At 42.6% G+C, this 20,452-nt stretch overlaps 1 protein-coding gene across 2 annotated transcripts in view; it reads left to right on the top strand.

Annotated features, from left to right (window-relative positions):
• Positions 1-20,452, top strand: part of ZNF385D (zinc finger protein 385D) — a 585,391-nt gene that overhangs the window by 504,984 nt on the left and 59,955 nt on the right. For both annotated transcript variants that reach the window (XM_069729985.1, XM_069729986.1), the window contains one exon: positions 1,379-1,612. In XM_069729985.1, coding sequence (XP_069586086.1) covers positions 1,379-1,612 — 234 coding nt within the window. The remainder of the gene's footprint in view (positions 1-1,378; positions 1,613-20,452) is intronic.

The raw sequence follows: 20,452 nt of genomic DNA, 5'->3' as shown, positions 1-20,452 counted from the left end.
GCCCGGCACCCGCTCCGTAATCCCCTCCACTCACTGCTCACACAGGGTTAATGGCAGCGGTAATGGCCCGCGGTGTAACGCACTCCGTTACCGCTGCTATTAACCTTGTGTGTCCCCAACTATTTACTATTGATGCTGCCTATGCAGCATCAATAGTAAAAATATGTCATGTTAAAAATAATAAAAAAAAAACAAAACCTGCTATACTCACCCTCCGCCGCCTTTCCCGCTCCTCGCCACACTCCCGGGACCGCTCCATTGCAAGCGGCAGCTTCCGCTCCTAGGGCTGGTGTGCGACAAGGACCTGCCGTGACGTCACGGTCATGTGACCGCGACGTCATCATAGGTCCTGCTCACACCAGCCCTGGGACCGGAAGCTGCCGCTTGCAATGGAGCGGTCGCGGGAGCGTGGCGAGGAGCGGGAAACGTGGCGGATGGTGAGTATAGCAGGACTTCAAATGGGCCTTTGGAAGGTGAGTATATGTTTATTTTTTTTAAGTCTCTATACTACGTGGCTCTGTGCTGGGCAATATACTACGTGACTGGGCAATATACTACGTGACTGGGCAATATACTATGTAGCTGGGCAATATACTATGTGGCTGGGCAATATACTACGTGACTGGGGGACAATATACTACGTACCTGGGCAATATACTACGTGGCTCTGCTATATACTATGTGGCTGGGCAATATACTACGTGACTGGGCAATATACTACGTGGCTGGGCAATATTCTACGTGGCTGGGCAATATACTACGTGACTGGGCAACATACTACGTGACTGGGCAATACACTACATCGCTGGGCAATATACTACGTGACTGGGCAACATACTACGTAACTGGGCAATATACTACGTGACTGGGCAATATACTATGTGGCTGGGCAATATACTATGTGGCTGGGCAATATACTACGTGACTGGGCAATATACTACGTGGTTGGCCAATATACTACGTGACTGAGCAATATACTACATTGCTGAGCAATATACTATGTGACTGGGCAATATACTACGTGGCTGGGCAATACACTACGTGACTGGCCAATATACTACATCGCTGGGCAATATACTACGTGGCTGGGCAATATACTATGTGACTGGCCAATATACTACATCGCTGGGCAATATACTACGTGACTGGGCAATATCTACACAAGGGCTCACCAGGGGATCCCCCTGTTACCCTATGCGCCAGTCTGAGCCTGTTCTTACCAATACAAGACGATGTATAATATAATAGCAAGATAATTTCTCCTATCACAAGCCTTTACAGGCATAATTTTCCTGTCAGTCTATTTTCTTCATAATATTTAGCAATAAATAATGTCATATTTCATCCTAACAAACATTTTGCTTTTTTTATTTTTTAGAATTTGCCACAGGAATTCCAGCAATATCTACCAATACAATGTTAGAAATACGGAAAATCAGTGTTATGACAACAGAGACCACAGCGAAAGTTGACAAGAAAATCACTCTAGTAACCAGCAGCAACATATGCCCTTCAGGAGAGACTGAAGAGGAAAAAGCTAAAAGACTTCTATACTGTTCACTATGCAAAGTCGCTGTCAACTCTGCCTCCCAGCTGGAGGCTCACAACAGTGGTAAGATGCTGCAATTTTCCTGCTATAGCTGTACATGTGCACATAATCTAGGCGAGTCCAAGGTGTCGAACATGTAGCCAAAAAACAAACATTTATAAACAAGTTCATTAGTACAGCTTACAGTTTAGGACACTTGATCTTTGCATGAATATTATAAAAAAAATATTTTGTAATAAAATCTCTTCTAATTAATATAGACACTGCTTACTAAATAGGGTACTCGCAGTTAGACAATAGAAAATGTAATGGTTAAATAAATTATAGAGAGATTTATTTTTTTAATTATTTGGATAAAAAAAGAAAAAACATAAATATTGAAAATAAATTGGTAGCAAAAATACAATAAAAAAAATATCAAATATGTAAATATAAAATACACCCAATATTCATTTCATTATTCTATGTATATGACTCCCCATTACTCAGGTCCTCCAGATGTTACTGTCCATTAGTTGCAGCAGAAAAGTATTAACATTATCAGTGCATTGGTTAAATTTATATCTGTGTTTTTCTTCCTGTTTCATTCCTCCTTCCAAGATAATCTGGCATCAAATATCATGACTGTACATTGGTTAAAGATTACTATCCACATTCTGATTTATCTAATTCCAGAGAAGCTAAACACACATATGGATGTAGCAATGTTTAATTTAACAAATAATACAACATCTTATAACTTGTCATAAAAGATACTCCCTTAAAGGGGTTGACCACCTTTGGGAACAATTTTTTTTTACTGAGATGCATGAAATTGGGGGTAAAATTCAGTTTTGCATTAAGTTTAATGAAAAGTTTTGCACCGTTTGCCTTCAATAGCGTCTGTGTTGCACTGTGTATTGCCTCTGCAGAATGAGTTATCTGAGCATTCGTCAATCAGATCACTATGACAGTCTGATGGAGTTTGTAACACTTTATCTGTCTTTAACTCAGCTGGTTTATGACCACAGGTCATATCAAAATTGAATGTGCAGGGAATAAAAGAGCTTGTAAAAACTAACAGTTCATCATTTTTACTGAAACCCAAATGGAAAAATGACGTTTAACTTTAAAAATGCATTTTTGTAAAAGAACAAGTTCGTAGACAATCCCTTTAAAAGGATTAAGTTAACATTGACAAAGATACTATCCAAAGTCAAGATAGGTGATATTCCAATGTTGTGTTTTTTCAGTCATGTTAATTGTTTCCACATCTCTATATACATAACCTCTTCAAAGAAGTTCCTTGGTAGAACTCTATTGAATTGGAAAACATAAAAACTTATATTTTATTAGAACTATTAAGATATGCCTCTGTGTTACAATGAAAACAAATGCAAATTATTAATGAATTACCACCAAAATATAGTCTCACTGTTTCAGCCATCCCCATCTCCTGCCCAAAGCAAAGTGTCAGATAAAGAACTCAATCCACGCAAGATATTATTATTATTATTTATTATTATAGCACCATTTATTCCATGGCGCTTTACATGTGAGGAGGGGTATACATAATAAAAAAAGGTACAATAATCTTGAACAATACAAGTCACAACTGGTACAGGAGGAGAGAGGACCCTGCCCACGAGGGCTCACAATCTACAAGGGTTGGGTGAGGATAGGGTAGGTAAGGATAGAGCTGGTCATGTAGTAGTTTGGTCGATAGGTGATTACTGCAGGTTGTAGGATTGCCGGAAGAAGTAGGTCTTCAGGTTCTTTTTTAAGGTTTCGATGGTAGGTGAGAGTCTGATATGTTGTGGTAGAGAGTTCCAGAGTAGAGGTGATGCGCAAGAGAAATCTTGTATGTGATTGTGGGAAGAGGAGATAAGAGGGGAGTAGAGAAGGAGATCTTGTGAGGATCGGAAGTTATGAGTGGGAAAGTACCGGGAGACGAGGTTACAGATGTATGGAGGAGACAGGTTGTGGATGGCTTTGTATGTCATGGTTAGGCTTTTGCACTGGAGTCTCTGGGTAATGGAGAGCCAGTGAAGGGATTGACAGAGGGGAGAGGCCGGAGAATAGTGGGGGGACAGATGGATTAGTCGGGCAGCTGAGTTTAGAATAGATTGGAGGGGTGCGAGAGTGTTCGAGGGGAGGCTACAGAGCAGGAGGTTACAGTAGTCGAGACGGGAGATGATGAGGGCATGGACTAGGGTTTTTGCAGATTCTTGGTTTAGGAATGTATGGATCCATGAAATATTTTTGAGTTGAAGGCGGCAAGAAGTGGAAAGGGCTTGGATATGCGGTTTGAAGGCGAGATCAATGTCAAGGATTACCCCGAGACAGCGAGCTTGTGGGACTGGGGAAAGTGAGCAGCTGTTTACTGTAATGGATAGGTCATTTGGGGAAGTCGCGTGAGATGGGGAACAGACAATGAATTTTGTTTTGTCAATGTTAAGTTTTAGAAATCTAGCGGAGAAGAAGGATGAAATAGCGGATAGACATTGATGGATTCTGATTAGTAGGGTGGTGATATCTGGTCCAGAGATGTAGATCTGTGTGTCATCAGCATAGAGATGATACTGAAAACTGTGAGATTCTAGGAGCTGTCCCAGGCCAAAAGTGTAAATGGAGAAGAGCAGGGGCCCTAGAACTGAACCTTGTGGGACTACGACAGATAGGGGGTGAGATGAGGAGGTGGTGTGTGAATGGGAGACGCTGAATGTTCGGTCAGTTAGGTATGACGAGATCCAGGATAGGGCCAAGTCTGTGATGCCAAGGGATGGGATGGTCTGTAGTAATAGGGAATGGTCCACTGTGTCAAAGGCAGAGGACAGGTCCAGTAGGAGGAGGATAGAGTAGTGTCGCTTGCTCTTGGCGGTTAATAGGTCATTGGTGACCTTAGTTAGGGCAGTTTTAGTGGAGTGGTGTGACCGGACGTCTGATTGTAAGCGGTCGAAAAGGGAGCAGGAAGAGAGATGGGAGGACAGTTCAAGATGGATGTGTTGTTCCAGTAGTTTTGAGGCATAGGGGTGAAGTGATATAGGGCGATAGCTAGATACAGAGGATGGGTCAAGAGAGGGCTTTTTGAGGATAGGTGTGATTGAGTCATGTTTAAAGCTTGAGGGGAAAACACTCAGTTGTTAGTGATAGGTGTTGTGAATTCCGCTCTTGGGCTCCCTCCGGTGGTTGTAAGTAGCATTTTTGTGAGTTCTGCTCTTGGGCTCCCTCCTGTGGTTTTGAGTGGTATGGCTGCTTCTTGGATTTAGCTTCAGCTGCTGTTTTCACTGATCGTCTTTCTGGCTCGGCTATGTTAGTCTGGCCTTATCCCTCATTCAATGCCAGTTGTCAATTGTTCCTGCCTGGAGTCATTGCTCTTAGGATTTTCCTGACACTCTGACCAGTTCAGCAAAAGCTAAGTCCTTGCTTGTCCTTTTGCAGTACACTTGTTGTGGACTTTGTTGTTCAGCACTTTCTATGTTTTGTTCATTTGTCCAGCTTATCAGTATGGATCTATTCAGCTAGGCTGGAAGCTCTGGGCAGCAGAGTTTGCCCTCCACACCTTTAGTCAGATGTGGAGATTTTTGCATTCCTCTGCGGTGGACTTTTTCTAGTTTTTATTACTGACCGCACAGCGTTCTGTCCTGTACTATTTCTATCTAGCTAGAAGTGGCCTCCTGTGCTTAATCTTGTTTCATACTATGTATGTCATTTCCTTCTCCTCTCACAGTCATTACTTGTGGGGGGCTAATCTATCCTTTGGGGATTTTCTCTAGTTTTCCTGCTTCTATCTTTAGGGGTAGACCATAACAGTACAACTGGCCAAAAATGAGCTGAATGCATCTCAAAAGAAGGAAAAGAAAAAGAGTTCTGAGCCATTTTTTTTTCTTTAGTTTGTTTTGTCTTTTTCCTTCCTCTTATCTCTGGGTGATTCAGGATTTGGATGCAGGCATGGATGTTCAGGGGTTGTTTTCTCGTGTGGATCAGCTTGCTGCAAGAGTACAGAGTATTCAAGATTATGTTGTTCAGACTCCGGCCTTAGAGCCTAGAATTCCTACTCCGAATTTGTTTTACGGGGATAGATCTAAGTTTTTGAACTTTAAAAATAACTGCAAATTGTTTTTTGCTCTGAAACCCCGTTCCTCTGGTGACCCCATTCAGCAAATAAAGATAGTTATTTCTCTGCTGCGTGGCTACCCTCAGGACTGGGCATTCTCTCTTGAGTCAGGGGATCCGGCATTACTCAATATAGATGCTTTCTTTCAATCGCTCGGATTATTGTATGACGAACCTAACTATGTAGAGCATGCTGAGAAAACACTATTGGCCCTGTGTCAGGGTCAGGAAGCGGCAGAATTATACTGCCAGAAATTTAGAAAATGGTCTGTGCTCACTAAATGGAATGAGGATGCTCTGGCAGCAATTTTCAGAAAGGGTCTTTCTGAAGCCCAAGATGCTATGGTGGGTTTTCCTACGCCTGTTGGTTTGAGCGAATCTATGTCTCTGGCCATTCAGATTGATCGGCGCCTGCGCGAACGCAAAGTGGTGCACCATATGGCAGTGTCCTCTGAGCAGAGTCCTGAGGCCATGCAATGTGATAGGATTTTGACTGGAGCGGAACAGAGGGGATACAGACGTCAGAATGGGCTGTGTTTTTACTGTGGTGATTCTGCTCATGCTATTTCTGATTGCCCTAAGCGTATTAAGAGGGTCGCTAGATCTGTTACCATTAGTACTGTGCAGCCTAAGTTTCTCCTGTCTGTGACCCTGATTTGCTCATTGTCATCTTTTTCTGTCATGGCATTTGTGGATTCGCGCGCTGCTCTGAACTTAATGGACTTAGAATTCGCTAGGCGCTGTGGTTTTTCTTTGCAGCCTTTGCAGAGTCCCATACCCTTGAGGGGTATTGATGCTACACCATTGGCCAAGAATAAACCTCAGTATTGGACTCAGCTGACTATGTGCATAGCTCCTGCACATCAGGAAGATTGCCGTTTTCTGGTGTTGCATAATTTACATGATGTTGTTGTACTGGGTTTTCCATGGTTACAAGTACACAATCCAGTGCTGGATTGGAAATCAATGTCTGTGACTAGTTGGGTTGTCAAGGGGTACATAGTGACGTTCCTTTAATGTCAATCTCCTCTTCCCCCTCTTCTGATGTTCCTGAATTTTTGTCAGATTTCCAGGATGTATTCGATGAGCCCAAGTCCAGTTCCCTTCCTCCACATAGGGACTGTGATTGTGCTATTGACTTGATTCCTGGCTGTAAGTTCCCTAAGGGCCGACTTTTCAATCTGTCTGTGCCAGAGCATGCCGCCATGCGGAGCTATGCTAAGGAGTCTTTAGAGAAGGGGCATATTCGGCCGTCTTCGTCACCATTGGGAACGGGATTTTTATTTTGTTGCCAAGAAGGATGGCTCCTTAAGACCCTATATTGATTATCCCCTTCTTAATAAGATCACGGTCAAATTCCAATACCCTTTACCTTTGCTCTCTGATTTGTTTGCTAGGATTAAGGGGGCTAGTAGGTTTACCAAGATTGACCTTCGAGGGGCATATAATCTTGTTCGTATTAAACAGGGTGACGAATGGAAAACTGCATTTAATATGCCCGAAGGCCATTTTGAATACCTGGTGATGCCTTTCGGGCTTTCTAATGCTCCTTCTGTATTTCAGTCCTTTATGCATGATATTTTCCGCAATTATCTTGACAAATTCTTGATTGTGTATTTGGATGATATTTTGATTTTTTCCAATGATTGGGAGTCTCATGTGAAGCAGGTCAGGATGGTATTCCAGATCCTTCGGGATAATGCTCTATTTGTGAAGGGGTCTAAGTGCCTATTTGGAGTTCAGAAGGTCTCTTTTTTGGGGTTTATTTTTTCCCCTTTGTCTATAGAAATGGATCTTGTTAAGGTCCAAGCCATTCATGACTGGATTCAACCCACATCTGTGAAGGGACTTCAGAAATTTTTGGGCTTTGCTAATTTTTATCGCCGTTTCATTGCCAACTTCTCTAGTGTGGTTAAACCCCTGACCGATTTGACGAAGAAAGGCGCTGATGTGACTAATTGGTCCTCTGAGGCTGTTGAGGCCTTTCAGGAGCTTAAACGCCGATTTACTTCTGCCCCTGTCTTGCGTCAGCCGGATGTTTCTCTTCCCTTTCAGGTTGAGGTTGACGCTTCTGAGATTGGGGCCGGGGCCGTTTTGCCACAGAGGAATTCTGATGGTTCCTTGATGAAGCCATGTGCCTTCTTTTCCTGAAAGTTTTCGCCTGCGGAACGCAATTATGATGTTGGCAATCTGGAGTTGTTGGCTATGAAGTGGGCATTTGAGGAGTGGCGACATTGGCTTGAGGGAGCCAAGCATCGCATTGTGGTCTTGACCGATCATAAGAATCTGATTTACCTTGAGTCGGCCAAGCGGCTGAACCCTAGACAGGCTCGGTGGTCCCTGTTTTTCTCCCGTTTTGATTTTGTGGTCTCGTATCTTCCAGGATCTAAGAATGTTAAAGCGGATGTCCTTTCTAGGAGCTTTTTGCCGGATTCTCCTGGAGTCCTTGAGCCGGTTGGCATTCTTAGGGAATGGGTGATTCTGTCTGCCATCTCCCCTGATCTGCGGCGGGTGCTTCGGAGTTTCAGGCTGATAAACCTGACCGCTGTCCTGTGGGGAAGCTGTTTGTTCCTGATAGATGGACAAGTAAGGTAATTTCTGAGGTCCATTGTTCTGTGTTGGCCGGTTATCCTAGGATTTTTGGTACCAGAGATTTGGTTGCTAGGTCCTTTTGGTGGCCTTCCTTGTCGCGGGATGTGCGTTCTTTTGTACAGTCATGTGGGACTTGTGCCCGGGCTAATCCTTGCTGTTCCCGCGCTAGTGGGTTGCTTTTGCCTTTGCCCGTCCCGGAGAGGCCTTGGACGCATATTTCCATGGATTTTATTTCGGATCTTCCTGTGTCCCAGAGGATGTCTGTTATCTGGGTGGTTTGTGACCAGTTCTCTAAAATGGTCCATTTGGTACCTTTGCCTAAATTGCCTTCCTCCTCTGATTTGGTTCCATTGTTTTTTCAACATGTGGTTCGTTTGCATGGCATTCCGGAGAATATTGTGTCTGACAGAGGTTCCCAGTTTGTTTCCAGGTTTTGGCGGGCCTTTTGTGCTAGGATGGGTATTGATTTGTCTTTTTCTTCGGCGTTCCATCCTCAGACAAATGGTCAAACTGAGTGAACTAATCAAACCTTGGAGACCTATTTGAGATGCTTTGTGTCTGCTGATCAGGATGCTTGGGTGACTTTCTAGCCGTTGGCCGAGTTTGCCCTTAATAATCGGGCCAGTTCGGCTACTTTGGTTTTGCCTTTCTATTGTAATTTTGGTTTCCATCCTCGTTTTTCTTCAGGGCAGGTTGAGCCTTCTGATTGTCCTGGTGTAGATTCTGTGATGGACAGGTTGCAGCAGTTTTGGACTCATGTGGTGGACAATTTGACGTTGTCCCAGGAAAAGGCTCAGCGTTTTGCAAACCGCCGTCGGTGTGTTGGTCCTCGGCTTCGTGTGGGGGATTTGGTCTGGTTGTCCTCTCGTCATGTTCCTATGAAGGTTTCTTCCCCTAAGTTCAAGCCTCGGTTTATTGGTCCTTATAAGATTTCTGAGATTATCAATCCTGTGTCTTTTCGTTTGGCCCTTCCAGCCTCTTTTGCCATCCACAATGTTTTCCATAGATCTTTGTTGCGGAGATATTTGGTGCCCGTTGTTCCATCGGTTGATCCTCCTGCCCCGGTGTTGGTTGAGGGGGAGTTGGAATATGTGGTTGAGAAAATTTTGCATTCTCGTTTTTCGAGGCGGAAGCTTCAGTATCTTGTCAACTGGAAGTGTTATGGCCAGGAGGATAATTCTTGGGTTGTTGCCTCCGATGTTCATGCCGCCGATTTGGTTCGTGCTTTTCATTTGGCTCGTCCTGATCGGCCTGGGGGCTCTGGTGAGGGTTCGGTGACCCCTCCTCAAGGGGGGGGGGGTACTGTTGTGAATTCCGCTCTTGGGCTCCCTTCGGTTGTTGTAAGTAGCATTTTTTTGAGTTCTGCTCTTGGGCTCCCTCCTGTGGTTTTGAGTGGTATGGCTGCTTCTTGGATTTAGCTTCAGCAGCTGTTTTCACTGATCGTCTTTCTGGCTCGGCTATATTAGTCTGGCCTTATCCCTCATTCAATGCCAGTTGTCAATTTTTCCTGTCTGGAGTCATTGCTCTGCGGTGGACTTTTTCTAGTTTTTATTACTGACCACACAGCGTTCTGTCCTGTACTATTTCTATCTAGCTAGAAATGGCCTCCTGTGCTTAATCTTGTTTCATACTACGTATGTCATTTCCTTCTCCTCTCACAGTCATTACTTGTGGGGGGCTAATCTATCCTTCGGGGATTTTCTCTGAGGCAAGATAGTTTTCCTGCTTCTATCTTTAGGGGTAGTTAGCTCTTAGGCTGTGACGAGATGCCTAGGCAGAGTTAGGAGCATTCCACGGCTACTTCTAGTGTTGTGTCGAGCTTAGGGACTGCGGTCAGTATAGTTACCACCTGCTCAGAGCTAGTCGCATGTCCCTCCTTAATCACCAGACCATAACAGATAGGTTGAAGAGATGGGTTAGAGTTGGGATGAAGACTTTGGCAAGGTTTGGGATGAAGAGGGAAGGGATCAGGTCAAGTGCACAGGTGGTGAGATGCGATCTTGAGAGTAGCGTAGAGAGAGTAGATCTTCTGTAATAGTGGAGAAGTTGGTTTTGGAGGTAGAGTGCTGGGTAGTTGGGAGGAAGGGCTCTGGGGGTTGTCGACTAAAACTGTCTCTGATGTTCTCAATCTTCTGCTTGAAAAATGAGGCAAAGTCTTCAGTTGAGATGAGTGGGGAGAGAGGAGGTGCTGGGGGATGGAAGAGAGAGTTGAAGGTGTTGAATAACTATTTAGGGTTGTGAGACAGGGAGGATATGAGAGATGAGAAGTAGGTTTGTTTAGCTGTGGCGAGAGTGGTCTTGAAAGTAGTGAGGGACTGTTTGAATGCAATAAAGTGCTCATTGGAGTGGGATCTTTTCCATCTCCGCTCAGCAATCCTTGAAGCTCGCCTCAGTTATTTGGTCAGGCTGGTGTGCCATGGCTGTCTGTTGATTTTGCGAGCTTTGGTATGTGTGGGAGGGGCAAGATATTCCAAAGCTGCAGCTACTGTGGTGTTATATAGAGCAGCAGCGTCATCCGCATTGTGTAGGGAACTTATGTCTGTGAGAGGGAGGAGGGATTCAGAGTTTGAATGTAGATCAAGGTGTTTAAGATTTCTGTGAGGGTGTGCAAGTTTGTGGAGTGGGGATTGTAGACAAGGAGTGAAGAGGGAAGAGAATGTAAGTAGATTGTGGTCAAAAAGAGGAAGAGGTGAGTTAGAGAGGTTAGATATGGAGCAGAGGCGGGTAAAGATGAAGTCCAATGTCTGACCATCTTTGTGAGTGGCTGCAGAAGACCATTGAGTGAGGCCGAAGAAGGAAGTGAGAGATAGAAGTTTAATGGCAGCTGAGAGGGAAGTGTCAATGGGGATGCTGAAGTTGCCCATGATGATAGTGGGGATGTCTGCAGAAAGGAAATGAAGTAGCCAGGTGATAAAGTGGTCAAAGAAGGTGGTGGCTGGCCCTGGGGGGCAGTAAATGACAGCCAGTTGGAGGTTGGTGGGGGCATAGATGCGCACAGAGTGCACCTCAAAGGAAGGGAGAGTAACAGAGAGTGGCAGTGGGATTGGGGTGAAGGAGCAGTTATCTGACAGGAGAAAACCAACTCTTCAGCCGTGCTTGCTGCTGGGGCGGGGTGTGTGAGAAAGGTGGAAGCCACCATACGAAAGTGCAGCAGGAGAGGCTGTGTCAGAAGGGGTGAGCCAGGTTTCGGTGATGGCAAAGAAGAAAGGTTTGGTAGTAGTAACAAAAAGATCGTGGATGTAGGAAAGCTTGTTGCAGACAGAGCGAGCGTTCCACAGAGCTCCTGTTAGTGGGACTGGGGAAGTAGCGGCTGGACGAATGGGTATAAGGTTTGAGAGGTTACGGAAATTTGTGATAGAGCTTGTATGGGAGGTAGAAGAACTGACTGTGGGGATGTGGTGAGGAAGACCAGGATTTGGAGAGATATCACCAGCAGTGAGAAGGAGCAGAGAAAGTGTTAGCAGGTGGGAGCAGGAGAGGGCATATTGCCATGTTCCACACCATAGCATGTGTTTTTCCTTTTGTTCATGACATGAGGAGTGTTTCTTTTGCTTCACTTTACCTTTGGTAAAGTATGGACACATCTGATACTGTGATACATAGATATTGGATGACCTATGTTCTGCTTTGTAACCAGAATTGGCTATGTTACTGAGCATTATTTTATACCTGCTTTGAATTAATGGAGATTGCAGATTACATAACTTAAGACCTTGAAACAACAAGCATTGGAGGCTGGCTGAGAATACTTAGTTCCAATGACTTTGTCATCAGAGAAATTAGCTATCTCAAAATAGGTAATCACAAGGATAAGAATCTACCTTGAATATATCCCATACTTTGACAAACAAGAACTTTGCACATTCTGTTGTTCTTAATAAAAAAAACAACTGCTACAAAAGAAATAGATTGATGAGGCATGGTGTGCCAAGGGATGATTCTCAGTGGGCTGTATCTATCAAATAAACACCCATAGGTCTCCCAAAGGGGAACCATAACGAAGAGATCCAGATAAATATGAATAGAGGCTTTATTGAAAAACTATTAAAATGCATAAAAATGCCCAAGCACCTAAACACAAGGTGGAGGCTATGTGCTTCCGGAAGAAGCCTGGTGCGAAACGTGCGTTGGGGTGAGGTGGAGTGCCGTGCTATCTGCAGGTAGATATGACCTTATGAACTATGTATGTACACTGTTAGTATTGTTATACCTGGGGCATGCTTAGGCAGCGAAATGTGTACTAAGCCTATATAATGGTTTAAGAACACTACCGTGGAAATGATGTACTATAATGATATACTGCACATAGCCTCCACCTTGTGTTTAGGTGCTTGGGCATTTTTATGCATTTTAATAGTTTTTCAATAAAGCCTTTATTCATATTTATCTGGATCTCTTCGTTATGGTTCCCCCTTGGGAGACCTATGGGTGTTTATAGTATATTGGAAGTGCCAGTTTTGTTACTTTTTGGACATTGGTGATTATATCTGTATCTATCAAATGTATTAAAGGTGCTGGTTTATTTGGTGGTTTTGGTCAGGATTCACTGGAAAAGACCATTGGGGGCTAAAGCCTCTTCCTCTCTGAAGAGGCAAATTGCATGTTTGATTTCCCAGAGAGCATAGCATGGCATACAGTATAAGCCTCCTCATTCTGACATGCCAGTCCTGGCATGTTACTCTCTACAAGTTGAAATGTTTCTACTTAGGAAAATCAGATCTCATGCATTGTATTGACGAGGTAGAACACCCCAAAACACTGTGGCTGCAAATTGAGATTCTGGTTCTGATTTTTTTCTGAAGTTATATGGCAAGGTTTGTTAAAGGGTCAATATTGACTTTTTGGGATTGATACTTCCAACAGGTGGCACTAAAGTTCAAATCCTCTTTCTCTTTGAAAAGGCAATTTGCATATTTAATTTCCCAGAGGAGCATTACGTAGTATATACTGTACATTTTCTCACTCTGATATGTCACTGTCCACAAGGCGAAACATTACCTGTTAGATCCCTCTGTTAAGCCTCTAGCATAGCCAAATCAGACCTCACACTTTGAATAGAAAATGGACAACACCCGAAATACTGTTTCTGAAAATTGATATTCTGGTTTGGCTTTTATCCTAAGTCATATGTCAAGCCTCATTAACCCTGCTGTTCTGTTCACATTTGCTATACACTTGTACTGTTCCTGGGTCAATATGACCCGGCCTATTAATTCTTGATTTTTAGCTACTTTAAGTGTTTTATTTGAATACTTTTTTCATTATTATACTGTATGTGAACATGGTTGATCATAAACAAATGAAAAATTTTAATTTAAACTTAATAATTTTTTTTTTTCATAAAAAGGTTACACAGGCTTTTTACAATTATCTTTGATTGTTAGCATTCTGCACACAAATAACAAAGAAGCTTTACATTTCTATTACTAAAACATGAAATTTAACTTTTTGAAAACAATATTTATAAATCAACAAATGAAAAATCATAAAAACTTCAACCTTTTTAGAAAGAAAAAAGAAAAACTGAACATGTTCATGCGTTTTTACACTGAACACAATAATAAGACACATGTCCTTTACACAGATATTTTGAACATCCAGCACATGTCAGATTAGTCTTATTGTCACAGGAAGATGGACAGAAGCTACATCTCTTCCTTTTTTTGCTGGTAGCTGCGCTGGTGGAGGCCGTGGATGTGGAGTCTCTTTCTTGAGCATGCTGGACACTTTTACAATGGCTGTTGCTCCTTCACTTCTGGGGGTCACTTTTCTGCTCTCAATATATGGCCTAACCAGGGATTTGCCCAATTCCTCAAGAAATAATCTTCTTTTATGCAGCTTATTCTGGTTCCAATCGGGGTCGATTTCTCTCCATAAGACAAATGCATTGTATGCAGAAACGTCCAGTATGTTATAAAATAAAATCATTGGCCACCGATTGGTTTTGCGTTTGCATGTATATGTTGATATTGCTTAGTTTAAATAATAAATAATGTTTCTAGCTCTTGTGGTGACTCAGAGCGGGCTAGTTCATCCTTTATAACACTAGACAGACCTCTCCTAAAAATAGGCAATTGTGCATAACAATCCCAGTTAGTATCCACAACTAGTCTTCTAAAATCAGTGGCATATTCAATAACTGAACGTTTACCCTGATGCATGGACAGTAAGGCGGTTTCAACAGAGGCGCGGCAGTTAGGGTCATCAAACATTAATGCCATGGCAGCCAAAAAATCATCCAATACATTGAAACGTGGATCATGAGACTCGATCTTCGGATTTGCCCAAGCGAGTGTTCATGATGTCAATAGCATAATAATACATAACACTTTAGATCGATCAGTGTGAACGTAGTCGGCATGCACATCAAAATATAAGAAACATTAATTTACAAAACCACGAAATTTATCACGATCACCATTGTATCAGAATGGTGGCAGCTCAGGAGGACTGACTGCCTGCAGCTGTCCCGCGGGTGAGACCACTTGTGTGGCCATCTGAGCACTTAAGTCCTGAAAGGCCTGTCCATACTGAGACTCCATGCTTTTAAATTTGTTTTCCTGAGTGTCCATTCGAGTACTCAGATCCTGCAGAGTCTGTCCAAACACCTGCTGATTATGTTCCAAGCCTCCAACCTTTTTCTGCAGACTGCTCATCTCTTTTTGCAAAGATCTCATCATAGAAAACAGTTGTTCAATCTTAGGTTCAGTAGCCATTGTCTCAGCAGATTCCTTATTTGGCTTGTGTATCCTGTAACAATTTTAGTGGAACACTCAGAATATCTTGGCAAATAAGACAAATAAGCAGCAGAACCAAATATACTGATAAGTCTGTATTATTCCAAACAACACTGGTGCAAAGCGTGAGCAAGTTCAAAACACAGCAAATAAGGTGAAATCAGGATAAGTTCTTTGCAGCTAGCTGCAGGCAAAGTCAATATTCAAACGCACAAACGCGGGTGCAGCATGTGCACAACAGTTCAAGTGGACGGCAAACTGGGTCCTTCTTAGGAATAGTTTGTTTGCAGCTTTACTGCAGGCAAAGTCTTATGGGCGTAGTACTTTCTGGGGAAATGCAGATCATAAGACACAGTTCATACCAGGGCTGGAAGTATTAGCAAAGAGTCCAAAAGCAGTGCAGAGCTTCGAGTCCAGAAACAGTCAAATAAACAAGCAGTGGAAATCAAAGAAGCTTTGTTGTAGCAGGATGAGCTTACATGTCCCAGCAGGCAGGAGAAAAATGCAGAGTAATGCAAGAGAACCTCTGAGAGCAGAGAAGGTTAGCTGAGTAGGAGGAGCTGGAGTATCTGGAGAGGGGAAAGCTCTTGCAGCACAAGCCAGGGATTCAGGCAGAATACACAAGCAAGGAGTATGAAGCAAGCCAGGCTTATAAAGACAGGGAAGTCAGATCACATGAACAGATTTGAGGCAGCAGAAGCCATCTTGGAAAATGGCAAAAAAACACCACAGATAAACAAGGAATCCAGAGTCCTTACAGGTTTCTCCTTATGTTCAAGCAAGCATGAGACCTGTCAATCATCTGCAGCAGCCTTGGGAAGAGTTGGCAGGATGTGGTACCTGGCTAGTCTTTAAAGTATATCTCCATTTAAACATTGGAGTGTTTCAGAGAATGATATACCTGTTGTGCAGCCAGACTCCGATTCATTCTGTTATAGTTAGAATTGCATTATTTAATATTCACCTTAACCACTGTTCAGCTTTTGCTCGTAAATGTTACTTATTCTATTATCTCTAAAGGAAGGAACATTGTTACTTTCAAAATCTTGGAACACAGAGACTTGGACTGTGTTATCAAACACATCATTAATATTCAGTTAGAAGTCTATTTAAAAAGAAAACAACACATCCTTCCAGCCAAAGTCATTTTTTCAGACAGCATAACATTTCTGCCAAAGGGGTACGAACATTGCTCTTTTCTGTCCTTAATATACCAGTTAAGCTTTTGGATAATCAGTATCGTATTATATATTTGTTACAAATGGTAGATATAATATAGATAGATAGATAGATAGATAGATAGATAGATAGATAGATAGATAGATCTTGACAATTACTCAATTAAGAAAAGTATCTTGATATGATTCATTTTCGTTTTTTTTTTCTTGGTCTTTTTTAATTATCTGAAAGGTCAGTGTACCGTTTACAGTTGTGACCAAAAGTATTGACACCCCTGCAATTCTGTCAGATAATACTCAGCTTCTTCCTGAAAATGATTGCAAACACATATTCTTTGTTAGGGTTGAGCGAAAGTCGGGTTTCATGAGACACGACCCGACCCGACCCCTGTGTGGGGTCGGCCATGAAGTCGGCGATCTTCTGAGTCTGGTATCGGAATTCCGATCCCGAGTTCCGATATGTTTGCAATATCGGAAATCGGTATCGGAATCCATATTTAAGTGTAAAATAAAGAATTAAAATAAAAAATATCGCTATACTCACCCTCTGACGCGCCCTGGTACTAACCGGGAACCTTCCTTCCTTCGAATCAGTGCTTGCAGGACCTTGCGGCGCGTCCGAGGGTGAGTATATACCTAATAGGAATATACTCACCCTTGGACGTGCCCTGCTTCTTTCCGGCAGCCTTCCTTCCTAAGAATCAGCGCTTGCAGGACCTTGTGGTGACGTCGCGGCTTGTGAATGGTCGCGCGAGCGGTCACATGGGCGGCCGCGCGACCAATCACAAGCCGCGACGTCACCGCGACGTCACCGCAAGGTCTTGCAAGCGCTGATTCGAAGGAAGGAAGGTTCCCAGTTAGTACCAGGGCGCGTCAGAGGGTGAGTATAGCGATATTTTTTATTTTAATTCTTTATTTTACACTTAAATATGGATCGCAGGGCCTGAAGGAGAGTTTCCTCTCCTTCAGACCCTGGGAACCATTGGAAACCCAATGCACTGCATTGGGTTTCGAGTTTCGGCCGACCCCGACTTTTTTATAGGATCGGCCGATTTCACTCGACCCGACTTTTGAAAAAGTCGGGTTTCGTGAAACCCGATCCGATCCTATAAAAGTAAAAGTCGCTCAACCCTATTCTTTGTCATTATTATCTTCATTTAATTTGTCTTAAATAAAAAAACGCAAAAAGATTGTCCTAAAGCCAAATTGGATATAATTCCACACCAAACATAAAAAGGGGTGGACAAAAGTATTGGCACTGTTCAAAAAATCATGCTTCTCTAATTTATGTAATTAACAGCACCTGTAACTTATCTGTGGCACCTAACAGGTGTTGTTAATAACTAAATCACACTTGCAGCCAGTTGACATGGATTAAAGTTGACTCAACCACTGTCCTGTGTCCTTGTGTGTACCACATTGAGCATGGAGAAAAGAAAGAAAACCAAAGAACTGTCTGAGGATTTGAGAAACCAAATTGTGAGGAAGCATGAGCAACCTCAAGGCTACAAGTCCATCTCCAAAGACCTGAATGTTCCTGTGTCTACCGTGTGCAGTGTCATCAAGAAGTTTAATGCCCATGGCACTGTGGCTAACCTCCCTAGATGTGGATGGAAAAGAAAAATTGACAAGAGCTTTCAACGCAAGATTGTTCGGATGTTGGATAAAGAACCTCGACTAACATCTAAACAAGTTCAAGCTGCCCTGCAGTATGAGGGTAGAACAGTGTCAACCCGTACTATCCGTCGGCGTCTGAATGAAAAGGGACTGTATGGTAGGAGACCCAGAAAGACCCCACTTCTTACTGCGAGACATAAAAAAGCCAGGCTGAAGTTTGCCAAAGCTTACCTGAAAAAGCCTAAAACGATTGGGAAGAATGTTCTCTGATCAGATGAGATAAAAGTAGAGCTTTTTGGGCAAAGGCATAAGCATAGAGTTTACAGGAGAAAAAAAGAGGCATTCAAAGAAAAGAACACGGTCCCTACTGTCAGACATGGTGGAGGTTTCTTGATGTTTTGAGGTTGCTTTGCTTCCTCTGGCACTGGACTGCTTGACCGTGTGCATGGCTTTATGAAGTCTGAAGACTACAAACAAATTTTGCAGCATAATGTAGGGCCCAGTGTGAGAAAGCTGGGTCTCCCTCAGATGTCATGGGTTTTCCAGCAGGACAATGACCTAAAACACACTTCAAAAAGCACTAGAAAATGGTTTGAGAGAAAGCACTGGAGACTTCTAAGGTGGCCAGCAATGAGTCCAGACCTGAATCCCATAGATCACCTGTGGAGAGATCTAAAATTGGCAGTTTTGAGAAGGCACCCTTCAAATATTAGGGACCTGGAGCAGTTTGCCAAAGAAGAATGGTCTAAAATTCCAGCAGAGGATTGTTAGAAACTCATTGATGGTTACCGAAAATGGTAGGTCGCAGTTATTTTGGCTAAAGGTTGTGCAACCAAGTATTAGGCTGAGGGTGCCAATACTTTTGTCTGGCCCATTTTTGGAGTTTTGTGTGGAATGATCAATGTTTTGCTTTTTGCTTCATTCTCTTTTGTGTTTTTTCATTTGAGACAAATTAAATCAAGATAATAATACCAAAGAATTTGTGATTGCAATCATTTTCAGGAAGAAACTGAGTATTATCTGACAGAATCAAGACTTTTGGCCACAACTGTATGAGTTCCTTTCTTGTGCATAAGAAGGTGACAACTAGATGGGAGGTTCCCACATATGCTTTAGTATCTTGTCACTGTGACATGACTTGCCGGGTTGGATCTTGTCTTTGCTTTTCCTGAATGCCGGAAAGTCTTCTTACAATATATGAACAGAAGAAAAGAAAATATGCGGCACTCACCCCACTTGAGCAGTGGAAAACTGGACCCGTCGAAGCACCTAGTGTGCGAAACGGCCGTCGTCCAAGCTCCAATACCGCACCCTCCTGTTTACCTGATGTCCTGACGGATGTATTTCATTCATTTTCTCCATTAAAGTTCACGTTTTCCACTGCTCAATTGGGGTGAGTGCCGCATATTTTCTTTTCTTCTGTACATATATGGACTTCTGGCATACATTCTATATGCAGAGCACCGCAACCCCTAGCATTCGTGACGCCTGATGGATGAGAGTCCTTTACCAGTCCTACTTACTGGATATTGTATCGTTCCAGTGCCGTCCATTTCTTTATACTTGTTACAGTCTTCTTACAATGCTCACTGACAGTGTGCTCTCTTGCTGGCTTGTCATTTTTCATCAGCCGGTGAGGAAGTGCACGTCACTGCGCACCAAGAAGATTTGAGTATACAGGCATTCATTAGGGGTTCTCAAATGAAGCATCACCAAAAAGGCAATAGGTAAATAAGTAGAAGAAGTTAGATAAAGTAGTGAGGGAACAATAAAAAATTTTTAATCAAAGTTTATGAGAAAAGAGACTAGATTATGATATCAAACAGAGAATTTGTATTAAAATAAATGTTCATTTCCGGCCATCCCTGAAATGATTTGCATGCCCAAGAGAGTGCAACAAGACAGTACATATTTCAGGCAATAATTAATAACTTAATTGATAGCAGCCAAAGCGTTAAAATTTCTCATCATACTCCCTATTTAATAAATAAAGATGCTTTGAAAATTGTAATTTAATTTTTCCATAATTTGCATGTCATTAAGTTTTTTTATTATTATTATAATTATACAGTAAATTTTCAGAATTCAACAACTTGTCCTTAGTCTTGTAATTTCAGTGTTAAGGAGTGTACTTAAAAAGTTGAAAATTAGTTTTAGACTAAAGTGTTTTAACTTAACTTCTGCCAAATATATTGTCGAACATTAATAAATTTGGTGCAAATAATGGCAACACAGCAAAATGCTGAACTGACTTCAAAAATTTATTGCATGATAAATTACGCACAAAGTGTTCATATGCTTGACTGATCCATGGAGAGCCCACCTCAAAGCATAGTTACAGGATTTAAAAGAACTGCTTGTAATGTCTTGAGGGGTCTTATAGAGCCCATAAACACATTATATCAGCTCTGTTTCAGGTCACGTTCACACATTCAGTATTTGGTTAGTATTTTACAGTTATACATGTAAGTAAAAAACAGGAGTGGGTGATAAATACAGAAGTGGTGATGTGTTTCTATTATACCTTTCCTCTGATTGTTCCACTCCTGATTTTGGCTTACAAATTGTCTCGCACACGCCGAGACTGGTTGCCGTGGGTGTGCGGGGGTGTGGCCCCACTGGACCACAGACCAAACTACCCTGGAAGGGGCGTAACTAAGTAGCTTCCTAGGTGTTCGCCGGAG

This window comes from Ranitomeya imitator, chromosome 6, assembly GCF_032444005.1.
Source record: "Ranitomeya imitator isolate aRanImi1 chromosome 6, aRanImi1.pri, whole genome shotgun sequence".
NCBI lineage: Eukaryota > Metazoa > Chordata > Amphibia > Anura > Dendrobatidae > Ranitomeya > Ranitomeya imitator.
The sequence above is the reverse complement of the archived record's forward strand: the minus strand, read 5'-3'. Positions and strand labels throughout refer to the sequence as shown.